General features: G+C 43.7%; 1 protein-coding gene across 1 annotated transcript in view; it reads left to right on the forward strand.

Annotated features, from left to right (window-relative positions):
• The first annotated feature begins 701 nt into the window (after positions 1 to 701).
• LOC115358396 (ankyrin repeat domain-containing protein 13C) overlaps positions 702 to 24178 on the forward strand; it is a 37151-nt gene continuing 13674 nt past the window's right edge. Inside the window, exons 1-5 of the mRNA XM_030050362.1 lie at positions 702 to 1362; positions 3654 to 3695; positions 13162 to 13266; positions 20785 to 20870; positions 22556 to 22601. Of these exons, the coding sequence (XP_029906222.1) occupies positions 978 to 1362; positions 3654 to 3695; positions 13162 to 13266; positions 20785 to 20870; positions 22556 to 22601 (664 nt within the window). The 5' untranslated portion in view covers positions 702 to 977. The remainder of the gene's footprint in view (positions 1363 to 3653; positions 3696 to 13161; positions 13267 to 20784; positions 20871 to 22555; positions 22602 to 24178) is intronic.

The raw sequence follows: 24178 nt of genomic DNA on the forward strand, positions 1-24178 counted from the left end.
TCCATCCACACACGCGTAATTGTTTTATGTCTTTTGATTCTTTTGTTTTTCTGTTATATGAGTATTGGTACAATTCGTGAAAGATAGTTTTAAAATAAAAGCAGAAATCGGATTTGACTTTAAAACAAAATCTCCTTGTACGTTTCACTATACAAATAGATGCACATTAATAATTATAAAACTTACCATAGAATATTATGAAAGAAAAGTTATATTTACGGGATATAGTTATTGTTATATTTATTACTGTTGTTATTGTTGTTGCTATTTGTATTATGTTGATAGTGAGCCCTACTGCTGCTAATAATAATCGTAATATGATAATCACAGTCATAATATGAATGCCAATATGTTCTATATAAAGTGAATAACAAGACATATTTTTGTGATTGTTATTGTTAGCAGTTATCATCACACACATCACTGCTCAATAATAAAACAAGTTGTTATATTCTCCAACTTTCTTCATAGTAATATTACTACAAATAATAATCACCGATAGTCTGTAAATATGGTAAATTGTTGTAGATGTATTATTATTGTTGTTGTTGTTGTTGTTGTCATGAATAGTAGCAGAAAGTTCGCACGGGTACCTTGGGTCCATAAGATGATTACAGTGACCGTGACCGATTGTAACCTTTTGTGAAGTCTCGCGATACTGTGAGGCGGAAGACGACAGACAAATCTTCCGTACTAGTCAAATGATGCTGGAGCCGCTTGTGTTGTGCAGCAACCAGGGACACTTTCGTCAACAAGGCGAAAGCGAACACTTTTGGATTTAAAATCAGCGAGTGGGAGCCGCTACCAGTTTATCTTCGAGTGGACTGTTGTTTTTTATGTTCAGCGGAGGATTAGTTGTTTTCATGTTGTGCAATTTCCAGTTCTTGGGTGAAGTACCGCTGGCGAATTGCATCTGTTCGCCCGGAGGGTCATCGTCGACGGCGGCACCCTCTGCCTCACTGTCAACGGTTTAGAAAATGACCGGAGAGAAGATCCGCTCCCTGCGCAAGGACCAGAAACCGAGCAAGGAGGAGGATTTACTCGAGCCGGACGAGGAGGCGGCGACCGGGACCTTCACCACCACCAAGGCGAACAGCAAAAGCAGGGCGAGTAAAATCTTCAGCAACCACAAGTTAATCAAGTCGCCATCCACGCAGCAGCAACAGCACCAGAACCAGCAGTCGCAGATCAATGCTAACACGAACACACTGTCAACGACGGATGTCGTCGATGACAACAACAAGAACCCCATCATCCGAACCGGGCAAGACTTCCCGGTGCACGAATGTGTGTTTAAAGGCGATGTCCGACGGCTGTCTTCCCTCATACGGACGCAGAACATCGCCCAGAAAGACGTCCACGGTGAGTCCGCTAACCGCTTATCATAGCTGTCCGAGGGGCGGGATCCCTGTAGCTAGACCGGCACCATCCACCTGTTTTGGAGGACCACGGAGCCTCACTCTGACAGACCACCGGTCTGAGGCAGGGGTGGCCTTAGGCGGGGCTGCTCCCCTGCCAGCGCTAACACTTCAGGTCACTGGTTGCTAAATCAGGGTCCGAAGACTTCCAGGGGTCCCCGGCCAACCGAGGAGTCAGATGACAGTGTTGATTATAGGTTTCACTGCCACCTCCTCCACAATAATATAGACAGTGGTGGAATTCACAGATAGGCTTCCTTGTAGGGCCGGGCAGTCAGAGAAAATCATGTTTGATTTTGGCATCTTTTAACAAATACCCCCATCTATTTTGTAGGGATGGCTGTTGGTGCTGTCATAAGGTAGTTACACAAGATTTTTTGATAAACAGTCATACAGGGAGTCCATGTAGAAAGCTGTGCCCGGCATTTTCAAAGAAAACACTCACTGATTTGGGGATTCTTGGAGAGGGTTGTTTTTCTTCCTTTGGGCTCTGTTGCTCGTTCAGTTCACTCACCGAAACAAAAGACAGCCTATGTTTAGCCTGCTTAGCGTCCCAGATGGAATGCTTTGAATGTGATCTATCTCATAATTGGAGCTTTGACATGCGTGATGCAGTCGGGTGTCAGGGCACTCGCCTTGGTTTTGTTTTGGAACAGGAGCCTGTGTTTTTCACAAGTTTCTCCAACCTTGACGGCAGTTGGCATGGCCCATTGGCATTGATGTGTGTTTGCTCACCTGTTAGTTCACCTCTGAGTGGGTGCAGGCTGCCTGTGGTCTCACTGGATCCAGTTGAACCAAAAAAAAATTTCATAGCCGATATTCAGGTGTGGCAGTGAGTCAGCTTTCCAGTGTACCTCAAGTTGCACCCTTAACACAGTGTTTGTTTACATAGTGTTTAGGTCAACAAACAAAGCAATGACATTTGTGACTTCCTATTCATGACATTATTCACCTTTCTAGCAAAAAAAACATCTAATGTACAGTTTATGGATACTGGATGCTCCTTTTCAGTGGGGCTTGCTATTGGCACCAATTTCCTAAATCAGTTCTGATTCGCAAGGTTCAGATATGATATCCGATATGTCATATCAAACAATATCTTTGATTCCATATCTATTCAGCTCAGGGACAGTACGAGTTTTGCAGCTTACATACAGCTCTGCTTGCGTCCGGTTCCTCTACCATTTGTGGTTTTTAAATTTGAAGAGATCCGCCTCAGGCTTGTTCAAAACATAAATAGGTCATCTTCGTTTCCATAGGCTTGTAGTACTAGTACTAATGACATTTAGCTCTTCACTCCTTCAATGGAAAAAGACACTCATCATTTAAGAGCTGATATCAGATCTTTCACGAAGATTCTGATCACTTGGAAAATCTTATTCTTACTCAGTAGCTCCACTCTTCAGAGCTACTTACAGTGCCTGAGCAGGTTGGGATTCAGTGTCTTGCTCAAGGACACTTGCCCAGGACAAATGGCTAATGATGGACACGAGCTGGCTGGGACTGAACCTGTGATTTTACAGCCCAGGCCAGCCAGGCCGTCCCTCTTGACCCGCTTAACATCTATGTGGCCTGAATTGGCCCCTGTTATTCCAGTGCCCTCTCTGTGCAGTTTATCACTGTGTCCAGCGGGACTGCCAGTTAATCCCCAGCTTGTGTTTTCACCCACATCAAGGCTTGTACAAGGCAGGCCTACTTTGCTCTGGAAGCTTGCCCACCTCCTCCAGCTGGAGGTCTGAGGGAGGAGAAGTTTGGTGGAGCTGATCTGGGTGTTTTGGCTGCCTCAAGAGGGATTCTCCTATGCTTACGTGGGCATGTTTCACATCCTGCAAGGAAAACACGTGGTGTTGTACACCTCACATTCTCATTCTGTCTGGATGCACCTTTAGCATTCGAGCACTCTGTTTGCATCCAAACCTAACGGTGTTCATTTTGTGCCTGTCAACACGCCATACCTTCCTGCTGAATGCTGATTTATGGAGTGCAGTAGGTTAATAGTCTTTTTAGGCCTCTAATATTGCCTGTCATGGGAGTAGGCCACACACACACTAAGCCTGTGCCTTTCACACCACTTGGAATTTAGTGGATTATGCCTCCCAATTTAAACAGCAATTTCACCCAAAGTGCAATAGCTGAAAACGCAAGTGCTTGTCTCAGGTACTGCTTTCATTTTTCTTATTGCGAGTAACAAAGGCAGCCTGTAATCTGTTTGTGTTTGTTTTCTGCCCTCCTCAGGAAACACACCCTTGCATCTGGCTGTCATGATGGGGCACAAAGGTGGGTAAATGCAGATGCATGTCTATGTGTTGTGTTTTTTTTTTTTGTCATTTCTTAATGTCACTCTGCCTCTCTATATGTCTCTTTCTGTCTGCCAGCCTTTGTTTGTCTCCATCTGTCTGACTTCATTTGTCAGTCTCTGTCTGAATATTTGTTTGGCAAAACACCACCAGACATTTATCACAGATCACCACACAAATCTCAGAAACCAAGATGCTCATGCATGTATAAAGAGGCTGAGTATGGGGATCCCCGTCTGGACAGAAATTGGATTGAACAGGAAAACCTTCTTGTTTTATGGACGTGCTGTTCTCCTGTCTGCACAGTGTATCTGAAGAAGCAGTGCTCTATGTTAGAAGGGACTGTCCAATTAGTGGTGATTAGATAATGATTACACTGCAAAAAATGGCTTTTTTGTGGCTCCAGTTTCTCACTGAGACTGATGTGGCGTTGTTACTGGCTAAAATGCTGCAACAGGTTAAAGTTGGCAAAGAGGATAATTGGTGGTTATGAGAAGTAATTTTCAACTTCCATAATGTGTGTGCTCAGTGCACACATTATGAAAACAAGTGTTTTCAGCTTTGTCAGCTGTAAGCTCTTCTGTTGAGGAGGCAGAAGTTATTGAGTTTGAATTAATAAGTTCCAGCAAATAACAGTGCTGATTTCTTTAGCATGTTTAATACACAGATATAGTTGTGTTGTTACATAACACTCTGGAAATTGAGTTAAGTATCTCAAAAAGTGACTTTTTTTTGCATGTGTATTGCATGTGACTATGTATTATTTACACAACAGACCCTAGAATAACACACAGCTTAGAGCACAAGAGGAATACGTTATTACCTCTCAAGGCTTTGTAGAGCCCTTTAGTACACAAATCTGTTTTCAGTTGAGTTTCACTGGCTCAACTGAAAGCATGCCTGCGCATAAAATATTAACGCAGCGGCCTTTTGTGAGTCGATGCCTACATTTAATTTCACCAGGAGACTTCAGAACATGCTATTGAAAAATTAATGTCCTTTCTTCTTTTTTGTAGAAGGCTCTCAGTGAACGATTCAAGCGTCAGGTTACCCGTGCTACTCACTCCCATTTGTTTAGTTTCTGTCGCTGGAGCATGGATTTGAATTGATTCCACATTTGCAAAATTCAATTCTCGTCGCCGAAGTATAGGCCCTGTCACCGTCCGCTGCAGATTCTGGTGGCGGAGTACAGAAGCCTAGTGGCAGATGGAAAGCTATGGAATTGATTGTGCTAATGAGGTAGCCTAGCTGTAGCTGGTGCTGCTGCTGCGTCCTCCAGGGACGCTCTGGCCAGACATGCTAAAGGCTACAGCATGAAATCATAGTCTGGGTGTGGCAGTCTTGTTGGGATGGAAAGGACAAGAGGCACTCTCTTTGTGTGTGTGTGTGTGTGTGTGTGTGTGTGTGTGTGTGTGTGTGTGTGTGTGTGTGTGTGTGTGTCTGTTGTCCACCAGACTACAGTGATGCATGCCAGTAGTCTGTTTGTGAAGAATAGCTGGCCAGTGATGCAATGATTGCTGTTTTTTCCTGCACCATAAAACAGCACTGTGTTAAGTATGCTGCATTAATGGGCCCATGTTGTTGTTTGCTGGTGTGATTTTCTTATCCCTACAGAAAACTGGCCAAACAATATGACATCACATCAGAAGAGTTGCGATGCAGCCACAGTGGTATTTGGTGGCCCTTTTTTTTTTTAGCTATCTTAAACCTCAACAGTAAACAGGACGTTAGTCTCAAAATCAAAGAGGAAAAGTGTATTTCTAGACTTACCACTGACAGTGGCCTCAAGAGGCTATAATAAAATGCAGCCGAAGCTTCCATCTTTGCAGATCTGTCACAGTGTGCAAAGTACCATCTTTTTTTAATAATTTTATCAACCAGGCAGCTGCACCACAGGACTGTTCAATCTTCACACTCATTTTTTCATGACTTTGAAAATACGCTGTCAGTCTTGTTTTTACTGTCGGTTCTTTTCCATGCACACAAGAAATCAGACTATTGTGAGCAATCAAATTATGGCAGGAAAGCATACAGCACAGAGAACCCCCTCTCTTGGCATGATTTAAAGTTATTCTGGGAAATGTAGGAAAACACTAACTTAAGTGTAAGTACACTAGGCTGGCCAAGGGGAAAGTGGTTACACCAGAAAAGTAAATACCAGCACTTCATCACGACATTACTCCTGGAATGCAGTACTGAACATTACAAATTGATGGTAGTGTAAGAATAGCCAGGGGTGGATTTTACCTTTATAATGAATGCTGTTCTGCAGGAGCGCTGTATGTGACAAGTTGTTTCTGCTGAGACTGGATGCCTTCTCTTGAAATTTGGATCTTGCAGCTCACACAATTCCAGTGAATGTTTCACACCTGTTTTTGAGGAGATAGCGCTGTCAAAGGCACAAGACGGGGCCAGTATCTTCATCTTTCTCTTGTGGTGCGACCTTGGCTGCGAATATCAAATCTCAGATGGATTTTGGAGATGTAAGACAACAACCTAGTGAGCGTTTGTGCCCGTGTGCCTGCCAGAGAGGGGAGTTACTCTGTCTCTGGCGGAACTCAGTCTCATTATGTTCAGTAACCATACGACTTATGCTTGAAAGATAACAGACACAGAAATTGGAGGCATTCTATTAACCCAAAACAGTTGGGAGTTTCGCCTCAGAGGCCGTGACAAAGTGTTTCCCTATCGGTGCCAGAGAGTGTGATCGATGGTGAAGAAGTGAACGAGAAAGCCATTTTGTGGATGTGCTCAGCCTCAGTCGGGGGGCGGGGTGGGGAGTGGGGGCTCTTCACAGCCTACAGAGCCTCTTGACAAGTGCCCCATCTGCAGCCAATGCACGTAGTGTAGCGTGAGGACATTAGATTAGCGCACCATTCCTCCATCCTGCTCTCCCTCCCTCGGTTCCCCGGTCAGAGTGGCGTTTGGCTCGGCCAGGAGCCCCGCACAGCTGCTGCACATACAGTCGGCGCAGAGAGCCACGGGGGACTTTGCTAAATCGATACTGTCACAACTGCCTATGGGATCCAATCGGACAGCAGACCATGGCTAATGAGTTATAGGCTAAATGTTAACATATCGAAGCAGCTATTTTCAGTGTGATCCCAGTGAATGCCGAGCACTTGTTTTGGCTTTTGACAAGGATTCTGTAAGGAAAGCATTTTATGAGCTCAGCTGCCAAAAGAGGAAATCTATTCTCAGTCATGATTCACATCTCACTCCTATGATTGCGGACAGCTCAGCCTTGATTTAAGAATTTGAACAAGTTGTCCCCAAGTTAGAAAAGAGAAAACCAACAGTCTTTTCATGCCGTTTATTTAAAGATTCCCTCCGCCACGAACAGTTCTCCTGGTGTCCACACATAACAGACCTTACACAATATGACAAGGCCTTACTGAAAATGACAACATACTTGATGTAGGCACATTTTCTGCTTCAAAACTGTTACCACCACAATGAACTGTTCCATCCAGATGAGCAATGAGTTGTTCAGCTGGATGTCAAAGCTAAAAATAAAAGACAGTATCTCTTACTGACAGCATACTCGATGTCAAAATATCAAGCAAGTCCTTGCATTGCTCCAGTCACAGTGAACAGGAGAGGGAGAAATGGTTACACCTGGATTTTATGGACATAAAGTCACATTTTCTGCTTGTAGCTATTACCACTCCAGAGATTTCCAAGAAACAGATATTCTCCAGAGTTGTTCTACATTTCGCTTTGAATGGAGCAATAACTGTGTCTTGTTTCTTGATGATGTTGCAGGTTAGGGTCTTTATCCTGTGGATTATAACTTTGGAGTTTTTTTCTTCACAGAAACCTATCACACTGTCAGAGTTCTTAGGAAGGATGTTAAATAAACTTTTATGGTGGACTTTTAACCCCCGTAATGCTGCTGTGACTTCACAGTGGTGACTTATATGGCTACACAATCAATTTAAAACGTTCTGAAATCAAAAATTGCTCACTGCAGTTTCCAAGTCACAGGCAGCTTCACACTTTGTGTAGTGGTGCAAATCTCTGACTCGCAAATCTAGTTGCATGTCAGGAGAAGACATTTAGCTGGAGACGGGCAATTACTTGCACTGTTTTTGGAATATTTTTTAAACCATGGAAAAGAAATAAGGCTAAAAAGAGCCTTGTTAACTCAAATCATCTCAGAACATGACAGGAACAGGAATTATTCCTCTTGTCCCATTCCTAATGGCCTCTTCCCTGAAACACAAAGCCCTTGATCTGAAGATAGCAGGTTTACGGTGTAGGAACATACTGTTTCCATTCAGTATATGATTACATAATATATATATTTGCCAAATGTTGTCATTATTATTATTATTATACAATCATTGTATTGGGCTGAACAAGATATAGGTCAATGGGTTGAGGGAATGTGAGGCTTACGTCAGCCAGCAGAGTGCTCATGCACTTAGCCGCCAGTGTTTTCTCGACATTAACCTCTGTTATCAGCTGCTCTATCCCCGAGCCCAGGCGGGGATCAGGCTAATGCAGGCACTCACACACACAGGGACATTTGCTCTTCCTCTTTGCCAGTGCAAGGCTTTTTACACAGCTGCAGCCACCCTCACCCGCTGTCAACGTTACTTTATTCTAATGAAGCATACATTATGGCCGATATTAACCACTCCGTTTGGAGTGGTCAGCCCTTTGACAGTATCACAGCACTAACATGCAGACCACTTCAAGTAAAACTGGCTAGAAATTAAAGCAGCGTACAGGCTAGGCAGCGGCCAAAGCTTTGAACACAGCCCCCCACCCCACTCCCCAGTGTGAATACAATGAAATCCCATCGGCTTTTCATTTTCATTTTTTCCATTGACAATAGTGCCTCACATGCTCCCACCTTGGGGGCTGTGCTTAACATTTCTGTGAAGGTTTGAACTGTTTTAGGTGCCATCCCTACTTAATCTGCTTTTTCATTAACTTGTAATTGCTCTCTGGGGATACCCATGCTACTTTTTGTTGTATGGATAATATGTTTAATTAGGTAGAGTCTCAAAATATATTCCTCTTTCCATAAAGAATGCATGAGATCCTGGCCTGGCAGTCATTAATAAAACATGGTGGATATGTAGATCAGAGAGGTGATATGGCATTTTGGGCTTATATGACAGTATGTCTCGGGGGTTGGGTATGTTCTCTCTTCAGTAGGCAGTAGCTTATTTTTGCCAGCGTGTGGTTAAACAACACCAGTTCTAGACACCGATACCAGCCTGTGGTTGGCTGTGTGAGCATATCACTTTTTTTAATAGCAATGCCACTGATGTTTGGCAGGGCAACGAGTCTCAACATGAGAGAGCTATTATCATTTTGACTTTGTTTAGTTGACTAATGGGGCTTGCCCAAAGACCCGTGATGAATGGAACATTGTACTGTTCCACAATACATAAGAGCAGCCATGTGGATTTTGTTATTTCTAATGATCAGGGTCATCCATTGAAACACCCGGCCAAACACCAGCGACTTGTTCCAAGATCCTGCCCTGTCAAGTGACTGCCCTACATATCCTCCCGGCAGCAGACTGTTTAGCAGTTCCACTTAGCCTGCGCTTTGCCTATCATCCACTATCAATGCATATTGACCCGCCTGTTGGGCACAGGACTGTGACGGCTTCTGCCCAGCGCTGAGACTGAGCTGTACCGAAGCCACCATTTTAATTAATGATGTCACGACCAAACTGACAGCTGAGCCGGAAGAACAAGTTCCATTTTGGCTCACTGTGGTCTGTTGACAAGGTGCCCAGAAAGTGGTGGGATTCTGTATCACATTCGCTGATGAACTCGCCGTAGAAAAAGGGCCTGGCTTTTGTCCCGTTGATGGAATAGCAAGCAGACCTCAGAGAGTTGCTGTACAGAATCCAAGGGCTTGTATGTTGGTCGATGTTGTGATTTTTGACATTGTACTCCTGAGAATCTTTCCCTCTTCTAGAGCAATATAGATAATAAAGTATGTCACTAAAACTTACATAGTAGTAGGGGGCATATGGCCCTTTGGTTAACAGTTCTCTTGTTAACTCAATCCTACACACAATCTGTCCCTCCTCCACAACACCAGGCTTTAGTTTCCATCATTGATCAAATGCTACAGAAATTGCCTTTGGCTTATGCCGTTCTTATTTAAAGGTAGTAGCCTAAACCTATGTCAGAATGTACTGCAAAACATAGAGGAGCATTTGAGCAGGAGCAGGGCAGCAAAAGTCACTTCATTTCTGGCTGGGTTCCCTCAGGAGGGCAAGTTGAACACAAAATTAGAGCTTGTTCTGACATGGGCACAGTGTTGGCACGGAGTTAAAATTAGTTTCCTTGGCTTTTTTGTGTGTTTGATGGAGGCACTGAGTTTGAATTAAATGCTCCTGTCACCATGGCAACCTCAGGAGGACTGACAGGAAGTAGCTCATGGGAAATGTTGTATGTTTACCTGTCGGTATCCACTTGCTTGAGGTGTGTTAGTTTGTAAGTAGCACAGAGGCACCTTTGTTTTTAAAGACAGTTTTTCACCTATCCTATGCATTAGAACAACATACGTTCATCATGACAAGCAGGCTTGACCAGTGAATGCCGTGTTAATCAGACGAAGCCCCATCTTTCTTCGCCCTAACTCTATGTTATGACCTTTTTACTAAAGTTCATTTAAGGCAGTTGCACATCTCTCCGTATGTCCCCCCATCTGCTCATTTAGCTGCTTTTCCACTGCATGTTACAGCTGAACTTGACATGACTTTACTTAGCTGTTTTGTTTTTCGGGCAAAAGCTGTGGGAAGTGGATAATACCTGGAATCTATTGCTGTTTTTTGCTATGAGTTCTGTCTAGGCTAAAAGCGGGCTGAGCCGCGACTAAAAGGTGACATGAAAACACTGCGTTGGTCAGAGGGAATCCTCACCAGAAGTATCACTGGGTCATCAAGGTGTGACACGGGACATCCTGCACACAGATTTTTCCCAGCAGTGTTTTGTCTTTCTGCCTTCAGCCTCTTAGAAAATGAGGCTGAAGGCCAAGTGAAAATGGAACGAATGGAAAATAAAACAAAACATTGTTCCTGTAGGTGTCATGGAAGTTTCACACGGCGTCATTATGACAACCACCTACACTGAGGGGGTACTCTCTGCCATGGAAAACAAAATTCAGAAAAGTATTTGGTACCGAAAGCGAGAAGAGTCAAGCCAAGCTCGTACCATGTAGTGGAAACCATGGCTTCTGTCCCTCTTTGTGCCTGTAGCCTGTCTCAAATAAACCCTCAGAGTCATTTGGATGCAGATAAGTTTAGATGTGCAGTCTTGTTTTGTTTAGTTAAGCGCTGCCTCCAAAATGAATCCATTTTTATTGCTTAGTAATCTGGAGGAAAAAAGTCATTTTGGACTTTTGTTTCCCCTCACCTAGACCGCTGCAGCAATCTCTATTCGTGCCTTAATCAAAAGTATCTCCGGTGCCCCCCCGCATGTGCAGAAAGCAGCAGCCAGGATTTACCCCGGCACTAAGAGGAAAAACAAGCATGCAATTTGTGAAAGGTGTGACCGGCTTGATGCTTTGACAATGTGTGGCAGTCAGGTCTCATTTCGTGTCCCCGTCTTTGGCTTCAGTCAGAAAACTGAACTTGCCCACAGCTGGGAAGACAGATAACAATCTAGGTTACAGGACAGCCTTTGTAGAGAACAAAAAGCTAGGCTAAAATACAGGCCAAAACAACAAAAAAATCATAATTAGATTTTTTCATTGGGACTTGTGTGTCATGTGTAGTGTGTCCATTGTACTCTATAGTGAAATCAAAGTTGGATGCCATCATTTCAGTGGGATACTGACATTTTTGCACAATGAAGACGTCACGTCATAAAGGTTATTGAGTTAGTCTCTCTTTGTTTTATTTAGATACACCCACAAGTCAAAATAGTGAATTTCCATGCTTCATTGATTGAAGTGGCAGCACCAGTTGAATGGCCACGAGTCAGCTCTGACATACACTCCCGTTTACACCTGGTATTTAAATGGGATCTGTGTCCAGATATGTCATCCAGATAATGAACGGTCCCAGCATGCAGTGTGCTTTTCCCCCTGGCATTTATATGTGTCACTTGTTAGCTGCATTTGGTCTGCATCGTGATAGGATCTCATTTTTCATGTATATTATGCAAAACGGGCAGAGCGAGGGGAGGTGGCATTTGTCAACACAAACAAACAAAGCACATATAGGGTTGTTCGACATGATGCCGTGCAGCCTTGATTTGCTTTGCATTTGAGGGGGAAAGAGTCGCTGAAAGAGCTGGCCATTTTTGCAGCAGTAGTGTGTGCAAACGTTGGTGCTGGAGTACCTCAGAGTGAACCATCTGCCACCTGGCCGGCACTGTCTCCCAAACAGGGTCACAGTGTATTTTTTCTCAATCCAGATACAACCCAGATACATTTTAATGTGATTTTTGCATGTTTAGCCTAATATCTAAAAATGTATATACTTCATGTTCATCTTTTCCCAAAGCAAGCAATCATATTTTAGAACTCTGACATATTGTTTCTGACCTTTTATGCTTTTTCCTCACCTCTTTTCCAATCTTTCCACTATGATATGGAAATTAACTTCCAGAGACTTAAAACGTTCTTCTCACCAGTAACCCATCACAGTAATAAAAGTCATCCACATTAGTTTTCCTAAAAGCAGCAACACTGTTGTAACACTTGTAATTGGGCGGAGCGAGACGTTTGCCTTGCACAACCAATTATCAGTTCTGTGGTTTATGAATGGCGATGACTTTGCTAGCTGCAGAAGCAGAACGCATATATAAAACGTGAGTAAATTGTAGGAAATGGGCCAGGCATTCAAAATCACTGGCATGGTCCATTAATTTCTAACTACGGGGTCAAAATTGCATCCAGAAGACACTGATGTTTGGATCTCTGCTGCCGCACATGTATGCTTAAAATACAGTAGTCAGACTCGGTGACTCTTTATATCTGTGTCCTCATTCTGGTATAGCTTCACTGTTTGGGAACCACCACTGAGAATTTGCTTATCACTTTAGATAGGATTGCCCCCAATTGCCACATATTTCTCACCTTTTATTCCCATACAACCCTGCTACAACCTTAGATCTCAGCAGTGACCTCTGAGTCATTCCTAAGTCCAAACTTAAGACTTTAGGAGATGGGCCCTTTTCTACCAGAGCAGCTACTCTTTGCAAAGCCCTTTTTGAGATGCTCAGGCAGGCAGAATTTGGGCTGGTCTCTGCAGGTGAGTTTTTATGTAACGATGTTTCCCTTTTGATTGTTTCTATCTGTGTTTATCCTGCTCTCCTTTTCTTGTGCAAATGCTTTTTGTTTGTCCTGATTGTGAGGAGAGCTTTGTAAGCTTTGTTATCGAAAAGCACCCTACAGATAAAATTAGCATCATCAGTTAACTCACCCTCTGTCTCTCTCTCTCTCTGTCTGTCTCACTCACTCAGAGTGCGCCCATCTGTTACTGGCCCACAATGCACCAGTGAAGGTGAAGAACGCTCAGGGATGGAGTCCCCTCGCGGAGGCCATCAGCTATGGAGACCGACAGATGAGTAAGCGACTGTGACTGACGGGCAGTGCACTGAGACCGCACGGCATCAAAAAAAAACCCCGTCCCTACCGCTCCTTCATACCTAGCTGATGGTGCTCAGCCAGCTCACTTCACGAAAACAATGTGGCTTCAATTGGTTTCAAGGGGGCAGTTTGGTTTTCACAGGCAGCTTGATGTACTGCTTGGTTGAAAACAGCAAGGAGGGAGGAGGAGGGGGGGGCACACAGATCAACAGATGCAAATCAACAAATGCTTCTGCACATTCCTCCATGCCATTGCCTCCCAATGTGGCTGTGAAACAGGGCTGCCCCCTTTGTCCCTGGGATAGAGGGGCCATTCCTCAAGCCTCTCTGGCTTTTGTACTCTGATGAAAGGCAATTCATTAGATGTTTCTCTCTCTCCTCATAGGCTACTGCTAGTCCCCTCTCTTGGCCACTTCCACCCACAACCATAGTCCAGTTTGAACTGTGATTTGAAGCCCTCACAATTTATTTATTATGTATCCCCCCCCCCCCCCCCCCCCCCCCCCCCCCCCCCCAAAAGAGATGAGTTCATGACTGTGAGTAGTGACACCAACATTTACAAAAGGATCAGTGATACAAAATTAAGACTAATCATGATCGTTTTTATGGGATGGCAGGTAAGTCCTTGGCTGACAAAATAATATCCCTTTTGCAGGCTGGCCCTCCTGTTAGACACATTGAATGATGAACTTCCCAAAACCGATTTAATGTGCTTTGGAAATGAATTTTCTCTCCTGGGTCATCAATCTACCCCCCTCTCTCTTATCTGTGTGTTAGACCTTGAAGAAGCTGCAAAGACACACTCAATGGCATACTTTTACACAGAAACATCCATCTCCCCCAGTTGTTGTTGTCTTTGTAGAGCTGTTTGTTGAACAGGAAGCCATGGAAACTGGTTTGGTTTTCTTGGTTGGGGTGGTTGGGGTTTATAGGTGTTTCCAAAGCGGTCCTACAGCCTTGAACTTTGGCCTTCCAGAAGTATACAGCTGCTATCCCGTCTGTGTTTTGGCTCTGAGTTTGCACAAGAAGAGGCGTTGAAACACACAAAATGGCTGTGAGACAGCAGGTGGTTAGGTTATATGGGCTATATCAAATAAATAATTGAATCAACTAATGAATATTGGATTAAAGGGGGAATGCCTAGAGCATGTATCAAAGCAGCTTTTCTTCTCCGGGCTTGCTGCGTTCGAGCTGTGTGAACTTGTGTGGGCCACAGCAGAGGTAGGAGTGCTGGCAGCAGTGCCCGTTTTCAGCTGACTGACTTGAGGAACACTTCCTCTCAGCCTCCCACTCCTCCGTCAGCTGGCTTTGTTTTTTTTTTTTTTGTTTTTTTTTCAGGAGAGGCCAGATGAGAGGTTTCCTCTTCGCCCCCTGGGTCCAAGCTGGGAAGTTTCAGATGTAGTCATTGTTGAAGTCCCACTTTTTACTGCAATCTTGTTGAAATACTGCTGCTCTTTTGATCCTTCACCTAGAGGACTAGTCTTGCACTTAATTCAGCGGATGACATTAAACATTAATGATCCCCGTGGGGAAACCGGGTTGTTGCAGCAGCAAATAGTAGGGTACAGTACAGACAGAAAACTGAAAATAGATGAGAATGTCGCAAATGGGTGTCATTTAAACATGTGCTGTCAACAATTTCAAGCCTAGAACACAACAGGGATGGTAAACCCAGTTAAAAATGTGGGTTTTTCTCATTCACCATTACTCCTGAGAACTATCTCCATTATGCAACAAGATTTCCTTGAAATCTATAACTATTAAAATGAAGGTTTAGGGGCTGCATTTTGTACAGTGATACATGGCAGCAGGGCTGGGTGGGCTTTAGTTCCACTTATTGTCTGGATCCTGAAGACCAGCCAACTGGCCAGCAAAGTGAAACAGTTAGTCTACTGTTACCCACTGTTAATTGTTGAGCCTGGCAGAGGATAACAGGTACAACTGACGAGTCAATCAAACGGGGGCGGGAGGAAAAAAAAAAGGAGATGGTGTTCTGATTGGACTGTGTGAAAGTAGCTTTTAATCTGAAGCAAAACTGCTGGTTTGACTCAAATGAAATCAGCTGACAGGCTTCCCTTCATAGAAACGACTTGAGATTCACAGTTGCAGAGGATTTTACACCCAATGAAAGTAAAAGTAAAGTGCAAATCATTTTAATGAGAGATTGCATGTCTTAGTTTCCTATCCCTTTGCGAGAACTATTCACAGTGGGACACTTAGACACTGTTAAAAGTTTGATGGTCTCATTTTATTTTATTCCTGTTGGTAACTGGCAAAAATGTAGATGACATCATATTTTTATATCTGCTGGTTTTATCATCTGGTTTCTTTTACTGTTACCATGTAGACTTCAGTGCTGTCTTATATGTGCTATTAAACTGTGCCTGCAGCAAGACTTTCCCCCAGGGGAACAGGAATATCAATACATTTTTGGCTTTAACGGCAGGCTGAGCATCAGGGTTCAGTGTCACTCCCTCAGAGAGGACTTCATGGCCGTTAAACAGTCACAGAGGGAGAAATCCACTGCACATGAGGCAGAAATACCAGTTTCTCCACTAACAGTAGCGTCATTAGACCATAATGCACTGCAGCCACGTGTTGTGTTCTGCTTTCCTGAGAAATTCTCGCTCTTTTTGTGTCTTTGTCCTCTTGTAACTCCTAAACGCCTGAGTTCAGTGTAGCTCCAAAGTATGACTCAGGACCTTTGTCATAACCGCTCCAGTCAATCACCATGCTCGCCAATAATTGACATGGAGATGGCTGATCCTGCACATTGTAAAGCACTTGCACTCTGCCTGCCCTCACATAGTTTTACCTGGCCGCCATTGGTCACACGTGAGGAGACGGCTGCCGAGGGAAACTGTGACTGTTTCCCCTATTCAGCACTATAAACGTTGAGTCCTTTACAGGGTTAGCCTAGCAAAGCACTGCCTAGCAGTTCTGCAATATGGGCTGACTCAGCGTTTGTCAGGAGCCTGTGAGGGAAGTAGGAACCTAGGAGCTTTGTTTGCTTTGCTGGCAGGCAGATGTCCCAGCCAGTAAAAGTACTGAAAGCTGCTAACATTACATTTATTTAGGGGGAGAAGTCTGGCTTTCAGCAGTTCTCAGTAGTTGTCAGTTTATTAAGCAAGCAGTCTACTGAGTGTGATTAGCTGCTGCGTTATTCATAGCCCGCCCTCCTGATTCGTTCCAATTTGATGTCAGCCCATAATTTTTCTAATTTGATGGAGAATTTGTCACCTCAGTTTTGTCACTGGTGGCTGAACGTCTGAACAGGGAGGCAAAAATGTGGCTTGGAAATAGACTTTGTCATGTGTTTTGTTCAGGAAGAGCTATTTTGGTGCGCAGTTGACTTCTCCTCACACAGCTGTGTTGTCAGCCGTATGAGCTCATTTGAAGGCCGTCACACTCGTGTTGGTGTTTATTAGACAAGGAACTATTTTTCCATGTGGGTGTCAGACAGTAATGGGCTTGGTGCTTGGCTGTCAAATGTGGAACCGGTCCCAGGGTTCGCTTCTCAGAACATAAACTTGAGCTGGTCTGAATTTCAGCAGTTACTACGATGAATTGTGATGCAAAAGCTTTGCACTAGGGATGCACAATAATATCGGCACGGCATCGGTATCAGCAGATATTATAGAAGATGTCATTTAAAATAAATTTGGCACGTTTTACATAACTTAAGTTGAAGTTTTCAAATTTTGCCCAGTGAATGTGTACATTTTGAAAAGCACCACATTTTGTGTCTGCATCTGCCTGTGGGCCTTCACAATAAAAGTAGGCATAATAAAATGTTAATTCTGCTACAGGAGAGACTTGATATTCTCTGAAAAAATATATCCATATATTGGTGTCAACAATCTGCTTAAGGAGTTGGATATTACCGGCATATCGGATATCGTGCATCCCTATTATGCACCATAACACGTCAGTATTGTTTTATATTAGAGACATACTCTCCATAGAATGAGTTTTTACTTAATCTCCCTAATTTCTGTTTTTTTTAAGGCCCTGGCTATTCATCAAAGTTTCGGATAATTCACACTCCAGTGGTCAGAGGAAAAAGGACAGCGATGTATATTTTGTTTTCAGAAGGGCTTGCCATAGAGTGACACACCCTGAGCCTGATTGCATGGGAAATTATCACCGCAAGTCAAGCCCTACCAGAATCTCATTGCATGTAGTCTGTTTGTCTAATCTCCCAGACACAGGTAAACAACAGCCTGAGGATTATTTTCTGTTCTAAAAACCTGTCTGTGCTTTGTTCGGGTGACATAAAGGCTGATAACCAAATAAAACAACAAGTGAATGTATCTCTTACATAAGCCGTCGCTTGACTTAATGATAACATTTTTACCTTTGTCCCATATTTTGAAATAGACCTCTTTATTTTGAGTAAGTCCTCAAGCGCCTCCTGTTTTTCCAGGTGGTACTTTATCAGGTTACGTGACTGCTGTGAGGCCATTGAAGAGTCTATAACGCCTCAGCTAGTTTAAATCTTTAATCCATATTTAGATAGTGCAAGTCAATACAAGCAGATTATTATTACAGTCATAAGAAAGCATTTTGAAATTGATGCATAACAGTATCTACAAACATATCCATATGCTACCATATCAATTTGATGTTGCTCATCTTCAGCTGCACTGTATTATAAAGTTTAGAAAAACGTTGTTCTCTAATTTATTTCAAATTGCATTTTGAGAGAGACTTTAATTAGTATTTCTTTATTACTTTGGACGGCAGAGTTGTTTATTAAGATAAATTACAATATGATTCTACTGAAATTCATTGAACGATAGATGATATTGAATTACTCCTAATCCTAAGGCTAAACTGGAAAAGTTGAACATTCTTAATCTCAGTCTGTGTACCTTTAAGCAGGAGCAAAGCTGCTGTTGTATGTACACTGATAACAGCCGAGGTGTTCGCTGCAAGCACCTTTACTGTGAGCTTAGCCTCGCCTCTTTCAAACACTGACCCCACAGTTTACCTTTGTCCAGATTGACTCCCCTCAGATTCTTGGGAACGGGCCGGTGGCAGTTGTCCCGTGACCCCAAGGCCCCACTGTTATAAACGCTTTGGTTTTGCACCGCTCCAAAGACTGCTCAAACAGCGCCGTCCTGACTCTGTCTCTGTCCATTAGCGGCCAGAGGTGAAACGGCCGAGACCACTCACATAATTAACGTCAGGAAAATGCTGTAATCAGTATCTGGGAGAATGTGTGCCAGCGTGGAGAGAGTCACTGCGGTTTAGCGTCAGAGCCGGCCTGTGTGGTCTCTCTGCCAGTGTGCGCTGGGTGGTCCACGGGCAGATGGTGAGTTTGTACTCCCTTTCCTGGCCTGCTGAGAGGCGGTGAGGATCAGGAGGAGCCCCCATCCGGAGCTTGTCCACACTCATTAAGCAGCCGGGCCACAGAAACACACCCTCGCTCTGCGCTTGCTTCTGTGAGGGTTTGGTGTGTGTGTGTGTGTGTGTGTGTGTGCACATGGCATGCGTGCCTGTGCTCTCATTTGACCTAGTTTTACCATCAGCACCGAGTCCCCAGCCCCCTTTTGTGCTCCCCTGAGCCCTGTGGGGCGCACCAGTCAGACAGCATCAACAACATGTTTGTGTATGCTGACTTGCCACGTGGATGTTAGGGAGCACGGGGGCCAGCCAGGCTAATGACTACTGATACATGCACCGTTCCTTTTAGTCCCATTATCTGCTTTCCCTTGGATTGTGGCATGATCTGAGTTGTCACAAGCCGATTTGTATTTTATTTTTTTGCCTACTTTTCCATTAGTCTATAATTGGCACGGCAATTTTGTCATTTAATCCCCCCCCCCCCCAGCTCCCTCAAAGCAGCATAATTAGCTCTACAGAGTAACTGATGCTCCCTCTCTGTCATAACTACCCCCTCATGCTTAAATAAATGCTCGCTATTTGGGTGTGGCTTCCTTTTTTTGTTTTCGAGCCTCGTTACTTGTATAAAAAACGAGTAAGCCGCTCGCAAACAGTCAGCCAAAGGGCTAAATTGCTGCGAAAGCCTATTAATCTGTACCGACGTGGGCTAAAGTCTCCTAGGAGCATGAGGCTCCCCCAGGTCATTAAGGAGCTTAAAGGCACACCTCATTAGCGGGCAACTTTTATGTGTTCATATCTCGGACTCGTTCCCTTTGAACTTCCCGGAGCATTTTGATCCCTGCAGGCGGTGCGCTGGGATTGGCCCCGATGCTACCGGGAGAGTCCTATCTGGCTCCAGCAAGCCAGCCCGTCTCCGAAGCAGCTGCGATTATTACTGCTTGTAGATGGCCTACAGCTCACATCTCAGTGTTGGATTGTGGGAAACCTCGTGCAGAACGACATACAGCTTTTACAGACCAATATTCCATCCTAGTAAACATGAGGACTTCATTTAGTTTTAGTCAGTGTTTTCATTTGAGCTCAATTGAGTGTTTTCATGTCCAGGCACACACACACACACAGCTTTATGCTCTGCTTGCTCTCACTCATCTGACACCTGACAAGAAGAAATGAGTCTCAGCCAAGAAATAATCTTTCAAAATATGTTGTCCTGCAAACTTCACTTTCACATTAATATCTCATATCAAGACTGTCTTTGTTATTTCGGAGAGCAGTTCATTTTAATTTGAATGCACAGGCTTGTGACTCCAGATGACCCCAGTATTCCTGTTAATCCAAACCCAGCCTTGAACCCCAAACTAACCTTGCCGCTATGTGAAAGTAATCCTCCTGCTGTCCCTAATTCATAAGGAGCCCCCCGAACTGGCAAAGTGTCGTCACTCTTTCCTTACACTGCAAAAAGTCAAAATCTTACCAAGATTATTTGTCTTATTTCAAGTAAAAATGTCTTATTTCTAGTCAAAATATCTCATTACACTTAAAATAAGACATGATCAGCTCAGAAATTACTTGTCTTTAGACAATTTTCACTTGTTTCAAGTGAAAATCTACTTGAAACAAGTGAAAATTAGCTGGAAACAAGAAACAAATTTTGCCAATGGAACAAGCAAATTTTTACTTGTGACACAAGTGAACAAGTAAAAATCTGCTTGTTCCATTGGCAAAATTTGTTTCTTTTTACTTGTGACACAAGTGAACAAGTAAAATTTGCTTGTTCCATTGGCAAAATTTGTTTCTTGTTTCCAGCTAATTTTCACTTGTTTCAAGTAGACAAGTAATTTCTGAGCGGATCATGTCTTATTTTAAGTGTAATGAGATATTTTGACTAGAAATAAGACATTTTTACTTGAAATAAGACAAATAATCTTGGTAAGATTTTGACTTTTTGCAGTGTACTTAAGTCCTCATTGAAAGAAAAAGTGCAGGAATACACACACACAGTCTCTGCAGTCTCACTCTGCAGCTGTAACAATACCTTTTCTTCATTCTTCAGCGTTTAGAAATTGCCAGTCATCGTTGGTTCATGCTTTTGATCTCACCCCCTGCTTCTCTCTTTCTCCTTCTCTTTCTCTCTGTGTGTCCTTCAGTCACAGCGCTGCTGAGGAAGCTGAAGCAGCAGTCCAGGGAGAGCGTGGAGGACAAGAGGCCCAAGCTGCTCAAGGCCCTGAAAGAAGTACACAGCCCTCTCCTACTCCGTCGTCTGCTCTCGATCCTCTCTAATGCCGCTGCTGCCTCTCCTTCTCCCCTCTCCATTCCTCTCCTCCCTTGCTCTTGTCCTTTCCAGTTACTCATGTTGTCCTCCATTCCCTATTTCATTTATCCCTCTCATCTCCTCTCTTCTCCTCTTCAGATGAACTGTAGTCGGCTGTCCCAACAGTTGCTTTATGTAGCAAAGCACACACACACACACACACACTCTTTCACTCTCTTCAAACGGTCGGACATGCAAATCCACACCTACAGTTAACTACAGTGCAGTAATTATTGCCATCACAACAAAGCAGACCCAGAAGGGACAGTCATAACACCCCTCCCTCCCAACACACACACACACACAAAACGCTTGACCATTGAAACTCACTGACACGGCATTTAACACTAAAAGGAGCCCTTCAGTGCTGTTGTGACTGTCGGGCGTGACATCACACACACACACACACACACACACACACACACACACACACACACACACACACAGTAAACATTAAACTGCTCCCAGACTTGCAGATGTGCTGCTCAGGGCCACAAGGAGCCTTTTAATGCTGTTGTGGCTGCCTGGCAGGATGTTACACAGGCCAAACTGTAGGCGTAATCATCTTGATCCTTTCGAGCAGAGCACTGCCCCGTCAGCTGTGTCCCACGCCCTCCCTTCCCTCAGGGAGAGTATAAGCAAAATGACAGGGAGAAAAAAAGGGCGGATTATACGCAGAATTAACACAAAGTATGAATATATTTGGATATTTGGACAACAATAGATAAAAGCTTTGACAATGAACAATAAAGTTGACAGGCATAAATTCAGGAAAATGTGAGAAGAAAGAGGCAAAAACAAATCCTACACGAAACACATTGTATGGTTTTAACTGTGTTCCTGTCAAGATTGCCACATACGCCTAGCAGCCCAGACAGTAGCCCTCTATGCCCAGACCTCGCCCGACAGCCAGCCCAGCCCGCTCAGCCCGATCAGACACATGACGACGCCCTCCTTCCTGGGTGATGTAGCCGAGATGTCAGAGATTGATTTTTGTCCGCATCATCACCGCTCGGGGATTACTCAGCTCTGAGAAGTCATGATGCTCCGGCAGCGTTGCGTCACCGCTGAAGGGAAGGATTGAGATGTGGGGGCGATGAGATCAGCGCAGCCTGACCTGCTAGTTTTCAGCCTCACGGTCAATGTGTTGCACAGTTGACGGATAAAACTGGCCTTTGTTTTCTCTGTGGCTGTCGGGATGGATTAGTTATGCATGGACCAAGTGGTTCATGTCTAAACAGGTTCAGTTTATACTCAGGATGAAAATTATCAGTGGCTTCTGTTTTGAAATTTAAAAAAAAAAAAAAAACTTCTTTCTACCAGGTGGTGCTCACACTGTTTATCGTTCCACCTGGCAAAATTTTCTTGTTAATTATTTTGTGGAATGGCCCATTTTTCTCTTATCTAGTTGTTGCGTATGTATCGATTCTGTTGCTAATTTTCATTGTGATTTTTCTGTTTCACCAAAGTGACAGTGTTTTTGATGTAAACAGCTATTCAGGGATGTAAATGATGCAGAGCTCTGCAGTTTGTTCTTTCTTCTCTCCATTTTCTTTTCATTTGTGCAGCTTGACCTGTGATTGAGTTTTCTTTCTCTTCATTTGCAGCTTGGAGATTTTTACTTGGAGCTTCACTGGGACTTCCAAAGCTGGGGTGAGTCAGGTCACAGCCCCCCCCCCGCTGCGATCTCACAAACGAGAGGTTGTCAGAAAACATCACTCCCAAACTGCTTGTTTCACACGCATTATCCACAGTGAACAACAGCCAGCATGTCCTAGATAAGGGTTCAGCCTGAAATACCAAAACACGGATGCGGTAGAGAGGAAAATGTGGCAGAATGTGTTTGTGTGTGTTGCTGGTGTTAGGAGGCCATCTGATTAGTGAGGAAACAGTTGTGAGAGGTTGTTTACCCCGCGCCCTAAAGGTTATCCACCATGGGAGCGGCCAGGCGCCACATACTGAAAATCATTCCCCCTGGTGGTGGTGAAATGACATTACCACCGTCCAAAAAAGGATCTTCTTCCTGTCTTGCATGCTTCTGTGAACACGCAGTGTCCATGCACAAAACTGACTAGAAATGTTGTAACATCTGAGTTGTGCAATTAATTCTGTGTTATTGACGTAATTTCATCAGAGGTACTTAAATAAGGGGAATCATCAGAATTGTTTGATCAGCTGCATTTGGTTCACACAGACTCACCTGAGCACTGCCACATTTGAACATGGTCACTAATGCTCAAATGATGTTGGTTCATCAAGAAGTTAATCAACAGAAAATTAATGATTTTAATGTTGATCATCAAGTCACGGTGTTAGTCATTCATTAAAACCCCTAATATTTGCTCATTACAGCTTCAGAAATGCAAAGGTTTGCTCACATTTCTCTTTTTCATGCTGCTGGTCAGACTAAAGCAATTTAATGACTCTGTTAACATGTGATGGTCATTTATCTTTGTTTTGATATTGGATAGATAAACAAAGATTTAACAACAGATAAACTGACAATGAAATTAATCATTAGTTGCAGTCCTACCTAGTTTGCACATGGCAAACCCGAGCGTGTGAGCAAGACTGAATGCTGTGTACACACGTCCCTTGTAAATTATTTACATGCTGGACAAGGTTATATAATAGATGCAAGATTGTAAAATGTCAGTTCGTTGCATAACAGTGCGTTTGTAATGGGGCATGTAAGGAAACAGAGGTATTGTGCCAAGTAGAGACTACATGGTGACTTCGCTCTAATACATTTTTATGATGGAAAATTGGCTAATATGGTAACAAAATTCACCGTCGCGAGCAGTGCCGGGAGCAATTTGATCAGCAGAATGTTCCCCAGGATGGTTCACTCACTTCCCGCTCTTTTTATGCGCATGTTGGTCCAGAACATACATAAGATAGAGGGAAAAGGTGGAAAAGGAGCAACATAGATTGTGGTTAGTAAATAATCTCCACCCCTGGAACAGTGTGAGGTGAGGAGCAAAAAAAAAAAAAATGCCAAGGCTTTGACATGGGGATTGAGAGCTGAAAACTGTATTTGTAGTGTAGGGATCTTTCAGCTCTGACCTGTGTGCATGGTCTAAACCAACACATTGTCGGGATTTGTGCTCACATCAGAAAAGAATCCTGGCTTGGTGCCAACTTGGGTCTAACTAGGCTATGGAGGAGATGCTTGGATTTGTAATGGAAGTTTGTTCTTTGATGTGGGCAAAACTCTTCTGGACTGTTCG

This window comes from Myripristis murdjan, chromosome 4 (genome assembly GCF_902150065.1).
Source record: "Myripristis murdjan chromosome 4, fMyrMur1.1, whole genome shotgun sequence".
Taxonomy (NCBI): Eukaryota; Metazoa; Chordata; class Actinopteri; order Holocentriformes; family Holocentridae; genus Myripristis; species Myripristis murdjan.